Below are 14,885 nucleotides of genomic sequence, written 5' to 3' on the forward strand. Positions count from 1 at the left end.
TCACATTCGCCTTCATGGTCTATTCTGTATATCAGCTCACCATTGGCTGGGGTACTTCCTGTAATATAGGTCCACATTGCTCTGGTACCTATCCTGATATTCTATAGCCTTACCACCATATGATCTAGGTACTGGTATATCCCTGTATATAGCTGCACCTTGATCTGCCTGTCCATTCCTGACTATATAGCTCCAACATGAAAATCTGGTAAATAGTACTTCCTTGTAATAAATAGATCACTTAGAAAATCTGCTGGTAGCATGGTCTAGTCTCCTTTATGGCTCTAATCTATGGAACTTGCCTGTAGTGATAGAATGAGGCAGTTCCTCACACCTAATGGTGCTTGAATCTTCATATCTGATTAATAATATGTTGGTGAAGTGATAGTGTATAGCTCTTCAACATTGATAGCTATGTCTTAGTTCGTACGATGGTATTAGAAGCTTCTACATGTCATACATATCAGGTTATACATGGATACAATGGAATAACACACATACATTATACACTAAACACATTATACACACACACACACACACACACATTATACACTAAACACACATTATACACACACACACACACACATTACACAACAGAAGGCCTGTCAGGTTATACATGGATACAATGGAATAACACACAAACATTATACACACACATTGTACATACACACACATTATATATACACACACATTGTACATACACATTATACACACACTATACACACACATTATACACACACACACATTATACACACACACACATACACACACACACTATACCCACACATTATACACACACCCCATAGGTTAGTTGTACTGGCTGTAACAGAGCCAGGGGTTAGAGGTCAAAGGTCATTAGTATCAGCTCTCACATGGAAGACCACCTATAGGTCACGTGGGGTTTAGGGAGATGACCTCTACAGTCACACAGGATCACAGTTCATAGTTCAGGGGTTAGATATCAAGGGATGGGAATCCGTCTGTCAGTTAGAGATCTCCCAGCCTTCCCTCGGTCTCTGACACACACAGGAAGTAGTGGGGTGAAAGATAGCCAATCAGAACACAAGGCCACTGGCGGTTGTCCAATCAGCATCCCAGACCGCTGATAGATCCGATGCGGTCCACCTTCATGCCGAAGCATCCCCTGGCGGTGGCGCTCCTCCTGCTCCCCCCACGGAACATCCTCTGTCGGCGCAGAAAGTCTAGGAACAACCTGGGGACCACAGGACCCGCCCCCATGCCACGACCAGCCAATCCCTGGGAGGGAGGGTGGTAGGAATGGGAGGGGCCAGATGTGGAACCTTCAGAGGTGATGTCTGGTTGGTTGAGGATCAGAGAGCGGAGCTGAGCGCTGAAGCGATTATCTAGTACCTGGAGGGAGGGAAGGGAGAGAGGGGGGTGGGAGGAGGGGAGGAGAAGAGGGAGAGAGAAGGGGCATCAGTGCAATTGTCACGATAATAATTCATATAAAGTAGTCATTTGTTAAATTATTACAGGTACCCTTATTACAGGTCCCTTAAATTACAGGTACTGTACGTGTGAAAGGTAAACCATTTTGTAAATCCTATAAACGACTGAGATAATGGAAATCCAATGAGCGAGGCTGATGTTATCATGTCCACCCGGCACAGCCAGAAGAGGACTGGCCACCCCTCATAGCCTGGTTCCTCTCTAGGTTTCTTCCTAGGTTCTGGCCTTTCTAGGGAGTTTTTCCTAGCCACTGTGCTTCTACACCTGCATTACTTGCTGTTTGCGGTCTTAGGCTGGGTTTCTGTTCAGCACTTGTGACATCAGCTGATGTAAGAAGGACTTTATAAACACATTTGATTGGAAGATCTGGCTCAAGCCTCATTTCGCAGAGAGCGCGTTTTTAGAGACCTGGGACTTTTCTTGCAGAAAGTGGTTAAAGACTGAAGACTGAAGACTGCTCATCAGATACAGTGTAATTTCCGTTATAGGACTTTAGAAAGGCAAACACATGCCATTCTGGTGAACATCCTCTGGTTTTTGGCAACGGCCACTCCAGCGTCTCACATCCCTCGATGAGTTGATGTTTTGGATGCAATCATCAGCTAAATGCACAGTAACATATCGTTTCCATCGTCAGCTAAATTAACAGTAACATATCGTTTCCATCGTCAGCTAAATTAACAGTAACATATCGTTTCCATCGTCAGCTAAATTAACAGTAACATATCGTTTCCATCATCAGCTAAATGAACAGTAACATATCGTTTCCATCATCAGCTAAATTAACAGTAACATATCGTTTCCATACACCGTTACACAACAGGTTGAATCCAAGAGGGGTTTCTTTGCCACCAATGGGTTCCCAAATGGGAACAGAGCAATAGACTGCCCCCTACATCGACCATAAAAGCACCAAACCAAAACCAGTCCAACTATGTGAACAGAAAAGGCTCTTATTGGCAAAAAGACTGCTGAATCAGGTGGCCAGGTGATTGGTTATGCTGTGTGTACCATGATCAGCAGACTGCTGAATCAGGTGGCCAGGTGATTGGTTACGCTCTGTGTGTACCATATCAGAAGACTGCTGAATCAGGTGGCCAGGTGTGATTGGTTACGCTGTGTGTACGATGATCAGAAGACTGCTGAATCAGGTGGCCAGGTGATTGGTTACGCTGTGTGTACCATGATCAGCAGACTGCTGATCAGGTGGCCAGGTGATTGGTTACGCTGTGTGTACCATGATCAAGAGCTGCTGAATCAGGTGGCCAGGTGATTGGTTACACTGGTGTGTACCATGATCAGAAGACTGCTTGAATCAGGTGGCCAGGTGCCAGGGTCTGTGGTACTAACTCACGACTCGTTTATTCTGCAGAACCTCAATGTGGCCTTCAACTAAGAGAGCTGTTTGAGGATGGATGTGGTGGATGAACTGGTGAGGATGGGATGACTGGTGAGGATGGATGGATGATGGGAGTGATGGATTATCTGGAATGGATGGATTGGATGACTGGTGGGAATGGATCGATGAACTGTTGAGGATGGATGACTGGTGAGGTGGATGGATACTGGTGAGGTTGGATGGATGACTGGTGAGGATGGATGGATGACTGTGAGGATGATGATGACTGGTGAGGATGGATGACTGGTGGGAATGGATGGATGGATGACTGGTGGGAAATGGATCGATGACTGTTGAGATGGATGACTGGTGAGGATAGATGGGATGACTGGTGAGGTTGGATGGATGCCTGGTGAGGATGGAGGGATGACTGGTGAGGATGGATGGATGCCTGGTGAGGGATGGGATGGATGACTGGTGAGGATGGATGGATGACTGGTGAGGATAGATGGATGACTGGTGAGGATGGATGGATGACTGGTGAGGATGGATGGATGACTGGTGAGGATGGATGGATGGATGACTGGTGAGATATGGACTGGAGATGGATCTGGCTGAAGGATGGATGGATGACTGGTGAGGATGGATGGATGACTGGTGAGGATGGATGGATGAACTGGTCGGAGGAGGGATGGATTGACTGGTGAGGATGGATGGATGACTGGTGAGGATGGATGGATGCCTGGTGAGGATAGATGGATGACTGGTGAGGATGGATGGATGACTGGTGAGGATGGATGGATGACTGGTGTTTGGGATGCTCTGGATTGACGTGTATAACASCATGTTCCAGTTCAATATCCAGCAACTTCACACAGCCATTGAAGAGGAGTGGGACAACATTCAACAGGCCACAATCAACAGCCTGATCAACTCTATGTGAAGATGTCGCGCTCCATGAGGCAGATGGTGGTCACACCAGATACTGACTGGTTTTCTGATCCACACCCCTACCTTTTTTATAAGGTATTTTTAACCAACAGATGCATATCTGTGTTCCCAGTCATGTGAAATCCATAGATCTAAAGAGAATGTATTACAATTGACTAATTTCCTGATACTGTAACTCAGTAAAATCTTAAAAATTGTTTTCATGTTGCATTTATATTTTTGTTCAGTATAATATTGATACATGAACAGTGKTGTAAAGTACTTAAGTAAAATACTTTAAAGTACTACTTATTGGGGTATCTTTACTTTACTATTTATATTTTTGACAACTTTTACTTCACTACATTCCTAAAGAAAATAATGTACTTTTTACTCCATACATCAAAGAGTCCTGGTTACCTTTCGAATGCTTAACAGGAAAGGAAAATGCTCTAAGTCACTCACTTATCAAGAGAACATCCCTGGTCATCCCTACTGCCTCTGATCTGACAGACTCACTAAACAGAGAACATCCCTGGTCATCCCTACTGCCTCTGATCTGACAGACTCACTAAACAGAGAACATCCCTGGTCATCCCTACTGCCTCTGATCTGGAGGACTCACTAAACAGAGAACATCCCTGGTCATCCCTACTGCCTCTGATCTGGAGGGCTCACTAAACACATGCTTCGTTTGTAAATGATATCTGAGTGTTGGAGCATGCCCCTGGCCTTCTGTAAATAATAAAACAAGACAATCGTCTACTTTGCTTAATATAAGGAATTTGAAATGATTTATACTTTGACTGTTGATACTTGAGTATATTTAAAACCAAATACTTTTAGACTTTTACTCAAGTACTATTTTACTGGGTGACTTACACTTTTACTGGAGTCATTTTCTATTGCGGTATCTTTACTTTTACTCAAGTATGACAATTGGGTCCTTTTCCCACCACTGTAAAAATAAGTCTCTCTCTCCCTGACCCACTGTCCCCCTGGCATCTCATCTGGTTCTCAAACACCTCCACTGTAGAGGACATGTATCACCCAGCGTCCTCTCTCTCCCCCAGCTCTACTAAGGTCCTGTTGTCTGGCCTTGAACCAACATGAGACAGTATATCTTAACACAACACTGGTACATAGTCCCTGGGTCCGTATTCACAAAGCGTCTCAGAGTAGGATCAGATCCCCTCTTTGTGAAGACGGGTCCTCGGGTGTTGATAAAGGCACCTCACTTACCTGTGTGTCGTGTTTCCGAGGTGAGGGTCGGGGCGAGGGTTGGGACGAGAGTCGAGACTCCACACTCAGTGACAGAGAGAGGAGGATGAGGAGGAGAAGAAGGGTAAGGGTGGAAGAAGAAGATGAAGCAGCCATCTTTGTTTGAGAAGAAAAACTAAAAAAAGGTCAAAATAATAAATTATATTGTTCTTCAGGAGTGTAAATAATAATAATAATGATAATACAGAGTGGAATCTGTAGGAAAAACAATTCCTTGTCTCTTCGAGTTGTAATCCAACCAGTTATTGTTTCCTAAAARTTGTTTTAAAGTTGTCTTTAGGTTCCTTTAATGTTGTTTTAAAGTTTTCTTTAGGTTCCTTTAAAGTTGTTTTAAAGTTGTCTTTAGGTTCMTTTAAAGTTGTTTTAAAGTTGTCTTCAGGTTCCTTTAATGTTGTTTGTAGTTGTTTTCTTGGTTTGTCTAAGCTCTGTTCTTTATCCTGTAGAGTCAGGATGTGTCTGGCTGTGAACCGAGCAGGGGTTACGTTATAAACAAGAACGCTGTGATGTCACACATTCTGCTACGTTACCCCTGGAGACGGGGAACCCCTAAATGACACTACACACCCCTTCACCACCGTTACCTAGGCTACATCCTTCTCTTTACATTATGGACTGTTAACAGGTCACCACCGTTACCTAGGCAACATCCTTCTCTTTACATGATGGGCTGTTAACAGGTCACCACCGTTACCTAGGCTACATCCTTCTCTTTAACATTATGGACTGGTAAAGGTCACCACGTTACCTAGGCTACATCCTTCTCTTTACATGATGGACTGTTAACAGGTCACCACCGTTACCTAGGCTACACCCTTCTCTTTACATGATGGACTGTTAACAGGTCACCACGTTACCTAGGCTACATCCTTCTCTTTACATATGGACTGTAACAGGTCACCACCGTTACCTAGGCTACATCCTTCTCTTTACATGATGGACTGTTAACAGGTACCACCGTTACCTAGGCTACACCTTCTTTACATGATGGACTGTTAACAGGTCACCACCGTTACCTAGGCTACATCCTTCTCTTTAACATTATGGACTGTTAACAGGTCACCACCGTTACCTTAGGCTACATCCTTCTCTTTACATATGGACTGTTAACAGGTCACCACCGTTACCTAGGCTACATCCTTCTCTTTACATTATGGACTGTTAACAGGTCACCACCGTTACCTAGGCTACATCCTTCTCTTTACATGATGGACTGTTAACAGGTCACCACCGTTACCTAGGCTCAATCCTTCTCTTTACATGATGGACTGTTAACAGGTCACCACCGTTACCTAGGCTACATCCTTCTCTTTACATGATGGACTGTTAACAGGTCACCACCGTTACCTAGGCTACATCCTTCTCTTTACATGATGGACTGTTAACAGGTCACCACCGTTACCTAGGCTACATCCTTCTCTTTACATTATGGACTGTTAACAGGTCACCACCGTTACCTAGGCAACATCCTTCTCTTTACATTATGGACTGTTAACAGGTCACCACCGTTACCTAGGCTACACCTTTCTTCTTACATTATGGACTGTTAACAGGTCACCACCTTACCTAGGCTACATCCTTCTCTTTACATTATGGACTGGTAACAGGTCACCACCGTTACCTAGGCTACATCCTTCTCTTTACATGATGGACTGTTAACAGGTCACCACCGTTACTAGGCTACATCCTTTCTTTACATGATGGACTGTTAACAGGTCACCACGTTACCTAGGCTACATCCTTCTCTTTACATGATGGACTGTTAACAGGTAACCACCGTTACCTAGGCTACATCCTTCTCTTTACATGTGGACTGTTAACAGGTCACCACCGTTACCTAGGCTACATCCTTCTCTTTACATGATGGACTGTTAACAGGTCACCACTGTTACTCTAGGCTACACCCTTCTCTTACATGATGGACTGTTAACAGGTCACCACCGTTACTAGGTTCACTCTTCTCTTTACATGATGGACTGTTACAGGTCACCACCATTACCTAGGCTACACCCTTCTCTTTACATGATGGACTGTTAACAGGTCACCACCGTTACCTAGGCTACACCCTTCTCTTTACATGATGGACTGTTAACAGGTCACCACCGTTACCTAGGCTACATCCTTCTGTTTACATTATGGACTGTTTAACAGGTCACACTGTTACCTAGGCTACATCCTTCTCTTTACATTATGGGTGTTAACAAGGTCACCACCGTTACCTAGGCTACACCCTTCTCTTATACATGATGGACTGTTAACAGGTCACACACGGTTACCTAGGCTACATCCTTCTCTTTACATGATGGGCTGTTAACGGTCACCACCGTTACCTAGGCTACATCCTTTCTTTACATTATGGACTGTTAACAGGTCACCACCGTTACCTAGGCTACATCCTTTCTCTTAAATATGGACTGTTAACAGGTACTCACCGTACCTAGGCTCACATCCCTTCTTTTACATGATGGACTGTTACAGGTCACCACCGTTACCTAGGCTACGTCCTTCTCTTTACATTATGGGCTGTTAACAGGTCACCACCGTATCTAGGCTACATCCTTCTCTTTACATGATGGTACTGTTGAACAGTGTACCACTGTTACTAGGTACATCCTTCTCTTTACATGATGGACTGTTAACAGGCCCATACAGAAACAGGAGTGTCCTAGTGTCCTGTCCAGGGGGTGTACTGGTACACCAAGCTGTCTCTCTACAGAAACAGGAGATAGACTAGTGTCCTGTCCAGGGGGTGTCCTGTACATCAAGCTGTCTCTCTACAGAAACAGGAGATAGACTAGTGTCCTGTCCAGGGGGTGTCTTGTACATCAAGCTGTCTCTCTACAGAAACAGGAGATAGGCTCCTTACCTGCCCTATGGGCCATTCTGGCCGGGACAACACTCCCTTATTTACTCTTCTGACCAGAGTGTCAGCATGTTTTAGACAGAGCACCATAGGTCAGTTCGTAGTCCGTCTCCTCCCTCTCCTTTCTCTTCTGTCCATCCTGGGTTCTGACCCTAATAAAGACAAAGCTCACTTCGAACCTCTCAGTAGGAGAACCATCTATAAACACCCCCAAGCCCTAGTGACCTCTGACCTTCTTGGTTCCGCCCCTCGTAAAGTGTTCCCTGGGAAACGCGGTCGTCTGCGGAATTATTTCCTCCTGAGGGGGAGTGGCCACAGGGTTACACACACACTGTTGTCACCATGGTGATAGGATAGGTGAGACCCCTAACGTAGAGAGAGAGAACGGGGAGATGGAGGGAGAGAGAAAGGGAGATGGATAGAGAGAGAACGAGCGGGGAGATGGAGGGAGAGAGAAAGGGAGAGGGATAGAGAGAGACAGAGGAAAAGAGTGTGTGTGAGAGAGAGAGAGAGAGAGAACAAGCGGGGAGATGGAGGGAGAGAGAAAGGAAGATGGATAGAGAGAGCGAGAGAGAGAGATCCTGTCTTTATCGACACAGAGGTTTGTAGGGGTTAAGGAGTGTGTATCTCTGCAGTAAACAGTTTAATACAAGCTAAAATAGAAACAGTMCTTTCTACTTCCTGCCTAGTTTAATACGCTGTACTAGACTATAACCCAATAGAAACAGTCCTTTCTACTTCCTGCCAAGGAGAGATGAGTTCAGTGTGTCAAATCGGAGGGCAAATGTTGTCCGGTCCTCTGGCAGTCTCTATGGGGTACACAGGGGTTCAATTCTCGGGCGACTCTTTTCTTGTAATACAATCAATGATGTTGCTCTTGCTGCAGGGCGATTCCCTGATCACTCTACGCAGACGAACGCATTCTATATACTTCGGCTTCCTTGGACACTGTGCTACATCTAACCTCAAACGAGCTTCAATGCCATACAACACTCCTTCCGTGGCTCCAACTGCTCTTAAACGCTTAGTAAAACTCAAATGGCATGCTTTTCAACGCGTTCGCTGCTGCACCGAACGCACCGACTAGCATCACACCTGGACGGGTTCGACTATGATATTGTGGACTCTATTAGTACTAGGTGTCTGGGCTCGACTGCAACTCTTCCTTCCAGACTCATATAAACATCTCCAATAAAATCAAATCAAGAATTGGCTTTTATTCGCGGCATCAAAGCTCTTCACTCACGCCGCCAAACTTACCTAGTAAAACTGACTATCTACCGGGATCTCCGACTTCGCGGATGTCATCTATCAAATGCTTCACACTCTACTGCAGCAAACTGGTGGCAGTTTATACAGTGCATTCGTTTTTGTTACTAAAGCACTTATACGACACACTGCGACCTGTTATGCCGCTAGTCGGCTGGCTCGCTACTGTTCGTCGGTCAGAACCACTGGCTCCAGGTCATCTACAAAAGGCTATGCTAGGAGTGCGCTTGATCTCAGTTCACTGGTCACGAATGGCTACCACGCAGCACGCGCTCAGCAGTGTATTCACTGATATCCGCTAAAGCTAAACCTCATTTGGAGCCTTTCTTCAGTTCTCTCTGCCTGCGAACTGGGAACGAATTGCACAACATCTCTGACAGTTGGAGATTGTATCTTCGCCACTCATAATTTAAAAATCTGGCTGATTCCGAGGCAGCTAACCGATCGTGCAGCTGTACATAGTCGCATCTGTAAACTACCACCCAATTTACTACCTCGACCACCCCATTGGCTTTTATTTATTTACTTTTCTGCTCTTTGCACACCAGTATCTTTCTTGCACATGAATCATCTGCATGATTTATCACTCCAGTGTTTAATTGCTAAATTGTAATTTTGATTTATGCTACTCATGCTTTTGCACAATTGTATATTAGATTCTCTTTTTTTTTCTACAATGTTTTGACTTGTTTCTTGTTTACTCATGTTGTAACTCTGTGTTGTCTGTTCCCACTGCTATGTCTTTATCTTGGCCAGGTCGCAGTTGCAAATGAGATACTTGTTCTACTAGCCTACCTGGGTTAATAAAGGTAAAAAAAAAATATTAAAAAATAAAAATAGAACTAGTAGTGTCTTGGTATAAGGCGGATAGAACTAGTAAGTGTCTGTATAGGGGGATAATAACTTAGTAGTGTTGGTATAGTGGGGATATAACTAGTAGTGTCTGGTTAGGGAGAATAGAACTAGTAGTAACTGGTTGGATAGAACTAGTAGTGTCTGGTATATGGGGGATCAGAACTAGTAGTGTCTTGGTTATAGGGAGATATAACTAGTAGTGTCTGGATATAGGGGATAGAACTCGTAGTGTCTGGTATAGGGGGAATAGAACTAGTAGTGTCTGGTATAGGAGATAAACTAGTAGTAACTGGTAATAGGATATGAATATAAGTAATTTTTGTGTTCTGGTATCGGGGGATAGAATAGTAGTTGTTGTCTAGGGAGATATAACTAGTGTGTTGGTATAGGGGATAGAACTAGTAGTTTCTGGTATAAGGGATATAACTCAGGTAGTTTGGTTGGTATAGGAGATAAAACTAGTAGTAATGGGTATAGGAATAGAACTAGTAGTGTCTTGGTATAGGGGATAGAAGCTAGTAGTGTCTGGTATAGGGAGATATAACTAGTAAGTGTCTGGTATAGGGGGATAGAACTAAGTAGTGGTCTGGTATAGGGGGATAGAACTAGTAGTGTCTGGTTTAGGGAGAATAGAATAGTAGTAACTTGGTATAGGAATAGCAACTAGTAGTGTCTGGTATAGGGGGATAGGAACTAGTTAGTGTCTGGTATAGGGGATAGAACTAGTAGTGTCTGGTATTAGGGGGAATAGAAACTAGTAGGTGTCTGGTAATAGGGAGAATAAAATAGTAGTAACTGGTATAGGATTAGACTAGTAGTGTCTGGTATTAGGGGGATAGGGTTATGGGGGATAGAACTAGTTGTCTGGTATAGGGAGATATAACATATGTTAGTGTCTGGTATAGGGGATAGAACTAGTAGTTCTGGTATAGGGATATAACTAGTAGTGTTCTGTATAGGAGATAAAATAGTAGTAACTGGTTATAGGAATAGAACTAGTAGTGTCTGGGTTATAGGGGGATAGAATAGTAGTGTCTGGTATAGGGAGATATAACTCAGTAGTGTCTGGTATGGGGATTAGAACTCAGTAGTGTCTGGTATAGGGGGATAGACTAGTAGTGTCTGGTATAGGGGATAGAACTAGTAGTGTCTTGGTATAGAGGGGGATAGAATTAGTGTTGGTATATGGGAGATAGAACTAGAGGTTGTCTGGTAATAGGGGGTAGAACTAGTAGTGTCCTGGTATAAGGGGGATAGATAGTAGTGTCTTGGTATAGGGGATAGAACTAGTAAGTGTCTGGTATAGGGCGATAGAACTAGTATGTCTGGTATAGGGAGATAGACTAGGTAGTGTCTAGTATAGGGATAAACTAGTAGTGTCTGGTATGGGAGATAGAATAGAAGGTGTCTGGTATAGGGGGATAGATAGTAGTCGTCTGTATAGGGGATGAACTAGTAGTGTCTGTATAGGGGGATAGAACTAGTAGTGTCTGGTATAGGGGATAGACTAGAGGTGTCTGGTATAAAGGGGGGGGGAAAAATTAAAGAAAAAACTTAAGTTAGTGTCTGGTATGGGGGATAAGAACTAGTAGTGTCTGGTAATAGGGGGATAGAATAGAGGTGTCTGGTATAGGGGGAGAATAGTAGTGTCTGGTATAGGGAGATAGAACTAGTAGTGTCTGGTATAGGGGGATAGAACTAGAAGGTGGTCTGGTATAGGGGGGATAGAATAGTAGTGTCTGGTATAGGGGATAGAACTAGTAGTGTCTGGTATAGGGCGATATAAACTAGTAGTGTCCTGGTATAGGGGGGATAGACTAAGTAGTGATCTGGTATAGGGATAGAACTAGTAGTGTCCTGGTATAGGGGGATAGAATACTAGTGGTCTGGTATAGGGGGGATAGAACTAGTAGTGTCTGGGGTATAAGGGGGATAGAACTAGTAATGTCTGGTATGGGGGATAGTTGACTAGTAGTTGTCTGGTCTAGGGGATAAGAACTAGTAGTGTCTTGGTATAGGGGATCAGAACTCGTAGTGTCTGGTCTAGGGGATAGAACTAGTAGTGTCCTGGCTATGGGGGATAGAACTGTAGTGTCTGGTTATAGGGGGATAGAAACCTAGTAGTGTCTGTATAGGGGGATAGAACTAGTAAGTGTCTGGTATAGGGGATAGAATAGTAGTGTCTGGTAATAGTGGTATAACTAGTAGTGTCTGGTATAGGGGATAGACTAGTAGTGTTGGTATAGGGGGATAGAACTAGTAGTGTCTGGGTATAGGGGGATAGAACTAGTAGTGTCTGGTATAGGGGGATAGAATCAGTAGTGTTGGTTAGGGGGATAGACTAGTAGTGTCCTGGTATAGGTTTGGATAGAACTAGTAGTGTTCTGGTATAGGGGATAGAACTCGTGTGTCTGGTATAGGGGATAGAACATAAAAAAATAGTAGTGTCTGGTATAGGGGATATAACTAGTAGTGTCTGGTATAGGGAGACTAGAACTAGTGTGTCGCTGGTATATTGGGAGATAGACTAGAGGTGTCTGGTATAGGGGGATAGAACTAGTTAGTGTCTGGTATAGGGAGATATAATATGTAGTGTCTGGTATAGGGGGATAGAACTAGTAGTGTCTGGTATGGGAGATTTTAGAACTAGTAGTGTCTGGTATAGGGCGAGATAGAACTAGTAAGGTGGTCTGGTATAGGGGGATAGAACTTAGTAGTTCTGGTATAGGGAGAATAGAACTAGTAGTGTTGGTATAGGGGGTAGAACTAGTAGTGTCTGTATAGGGGGATAGAACTAGTAGTGTCTGGTATACGGGGGACTAGAACTAGAGGGTGTTGGTATAGGGGGATAGAAGCTAGTAGTGTCTGGTTATAGGGAGAATAGAACTCGTAGTGTTGGTATAGGGGGGATAAGCACTAGTAGTGTATGTATAGGGGGATTAGAATAGTAGTGTCTGGTATAGGGGGATATGATAGAGGTGTTGGTATGGGGATAGATAGTAGTGTCTGGTATATGGGGGGATAGAAATAGTCAGTGGGTCTGGTTAGGGGATAGAACTAGAGGTGGTCTGGTATAGGGTGGTTATAGAACTAGTAGTGTTCTGGTATAGGGGAGATTAGAACTAGTAAGTGTCGGTATAGGGGATAGAATAGAGGTGTCTGTATAGGGGATAGAACTAGTAGTGTCTGGTATAGGGGGATAGAACTAAGTAGTGTCTGGTATAGGGAGATTAACTAGTAGTGTCTGGTATGGGGAATTAGAACTAGTAGTGTCCTGGTATAGGGGGATAGAATATGTAGTCGGTCTGGTAAGGGATAGAAATACTAGTGTCTGGTATCGGGGGATGGAACTAGTAGTGTCTGTATAGGGGGATAGAACTAGTAGTGGGTTGGGTATAGGGGGGATAGAATAGTAGTGTCTGGTATAGGGGGATAGAACTAGCAGTGTCTGGTATAGGGGGATAGAACTAGTAGTGTTGGTCATAGGGGGATAGAATAGTAGCGTCGTGGTATGTGGGGGATGAATAGCAGTGTCTGGTATAGGGAGATAGAACTAGTAGTGTCTGGTATAGGGGGATAGAACTAGTTATGGTCCTGGTATAAGGGAAGATAGAATTAGCAGTTTGTCCTGGGTATAGGGGGATAGAACTAGTAGTGTCTGCGTATAGGGGATAGAAACTAGTAGTGTTGGTATAGGGGATATAGCTAGTAGTGTCTGGTATAGGGGATAGAATAGTAGTACTCTGGTATAGGGGGATAGAACTAGTAAGTGTCTTGTATGGGGATAGATAATATTGTCTGGTAATAGGGAGATAGAAACTAGCAGTGTCTGGTATAGGGGGATTAGAACTAGTAGTGTCTGGTATAGGGGATAGAACTAGTAGTCGTCTGGTATAGGGGTTAGACTTTGTTGGCATCTAAGCCACCAAAATGATACGATCAGCTTTTCAGTATTGAACACTCCCCCATATGTTAACAGCCCGCAGACTAAATAAGTCATCAGTCAGAAGTCCATCTCCCTTTTATCGTTTCCACACACAACGTCACACCTCTGACGTCAATGCGAGTGACAATGAAACAGAATTAAGCGTTTGGGTTTGGACTACAGCTGTTTTGCTTAGGCGATGCTCAGCGGTCGCGAGATCTCTTTACACCCGTGACATTTCAGGCGTAACGTGGGGCAGGGGAAACGGAAGTTAGATTGATAATGCTGTATCCCTGAAAACCAGACACATCCTCTTTTTCCGTGAAGAGCTAGCAGGTTGTGTGGTGGTGTTGGGGGGGGGGGGGGGGGGGGCTGTAGGGGGTCGTTGACAGGCAAGTAGAAGGGGAGGAGACGGGTTAAAGAAGGATTTTTTAAGCTTTGAGAAATTGAGACATGGATTGTGTATGTGGTGCCATTCAGAGGGTGAATGGACAAGACAAAAGATTTAAGTGGCCTTTGAGAAGGGTATGGTAGTAAGGTGCGCAGGCGCACCGGTTTGGTGTCAAGAATTGCACATGCTGCTGGGTTTTTCACACAGTTTTGCCGTGTGAATCACGAAATGGTCACACCCAAAGGACATCCAGCCAACTTGACACATGTGAGAAGCCTTGGAGTCCAACAATGACTCAATGGTACTATGTGTGTGTCTGGTAGTTGACATGGTGTTGTGTTTTATCCAGGGTGTGTGTTCTAACCAGGGACAGGTGGTGTGTGTTCTACCGGGTGTGTGTTCTACCAGGGTGTGTGTTTTCTGCAGGGTGTGTGTTCTAGCAGGGTGGTGTGTTCCCTACCAGGGTGTGTGTTCTAGCTGCCAGGGTGTGGTGTTCTACCAGGGTGTGTGTTCCTACAGGGACAGGGTGTGTGTTCTAACAGGGTGTGTGTTCTAGCCAGGGTGT

The 14,885-nt window shown here is 44.3% G+C and overlaps 1 protein-coding gene across 1 annotated transcript; it reads right to left on the reverse strand.

The window, feature by feature from the left end:
• Nucleotides 1–469: 469 nt before the first annotated feature.
• On the reverse strand, nucleotides 470–5,475 carry nppcl2 (natriuretic peptide C-like 2). The gene is made up of 2 exons (XM_024143506.2): nucleotides 4,982–5,475; nucleotides 470–1,371 (listed from the first exon to the last, which is right to left on the reverse strand). The coding sequence occupies exons 1-2, from the start codon at nucleotides 5,114–5,116 to the stop codon at nucleotides 1,087–1,089; spliced, it is 420 nt and encodes a 139-aa protein (XP_023999274.1). The 5' UTR covers nucleotides 5,117–5,475; the 3' UTR covers nucleotides 470–1,086.
• Nucleotides 5,476–14,885: the final 9,410 nt, after the last annotated feature.

Source organism: Salvelinus sp. IW2-2015, unplaced genomic scaffold, assembly GCF_002910315.2.
Source record: "Salvelinus sp. IW2-2015 unplaced genomic scaffold, ASM291031v2 Un_scaffold4083, whole genome shotgun sequence".
Taxonomy (NCBI): domain Eukaryota; kingdom Metazoa; phylum Chordata; class Actinopteri; order Salmoniformes; family Salmonidae; genus Salvelinus; species Salvelinus sp. IW2-2015.

Excerpts from the sequence above, each read along its gene's own strand:
- nppcl2 (XM_024143506.2), bottom strand. The coding sequence starts at position 5,116 with ATGGCTGCTTCATCTTCTTCTTCCACCCTTACCCTTCTTCTCCTCCTC. Across the intron at positions 1,372-4,981 it reads CTCGGAAACACGACACACAG|GTACTAGATAATCGCTTCAG; the intron begins GTAAGTGAGGTG and ends CCCTCCCTCCAG.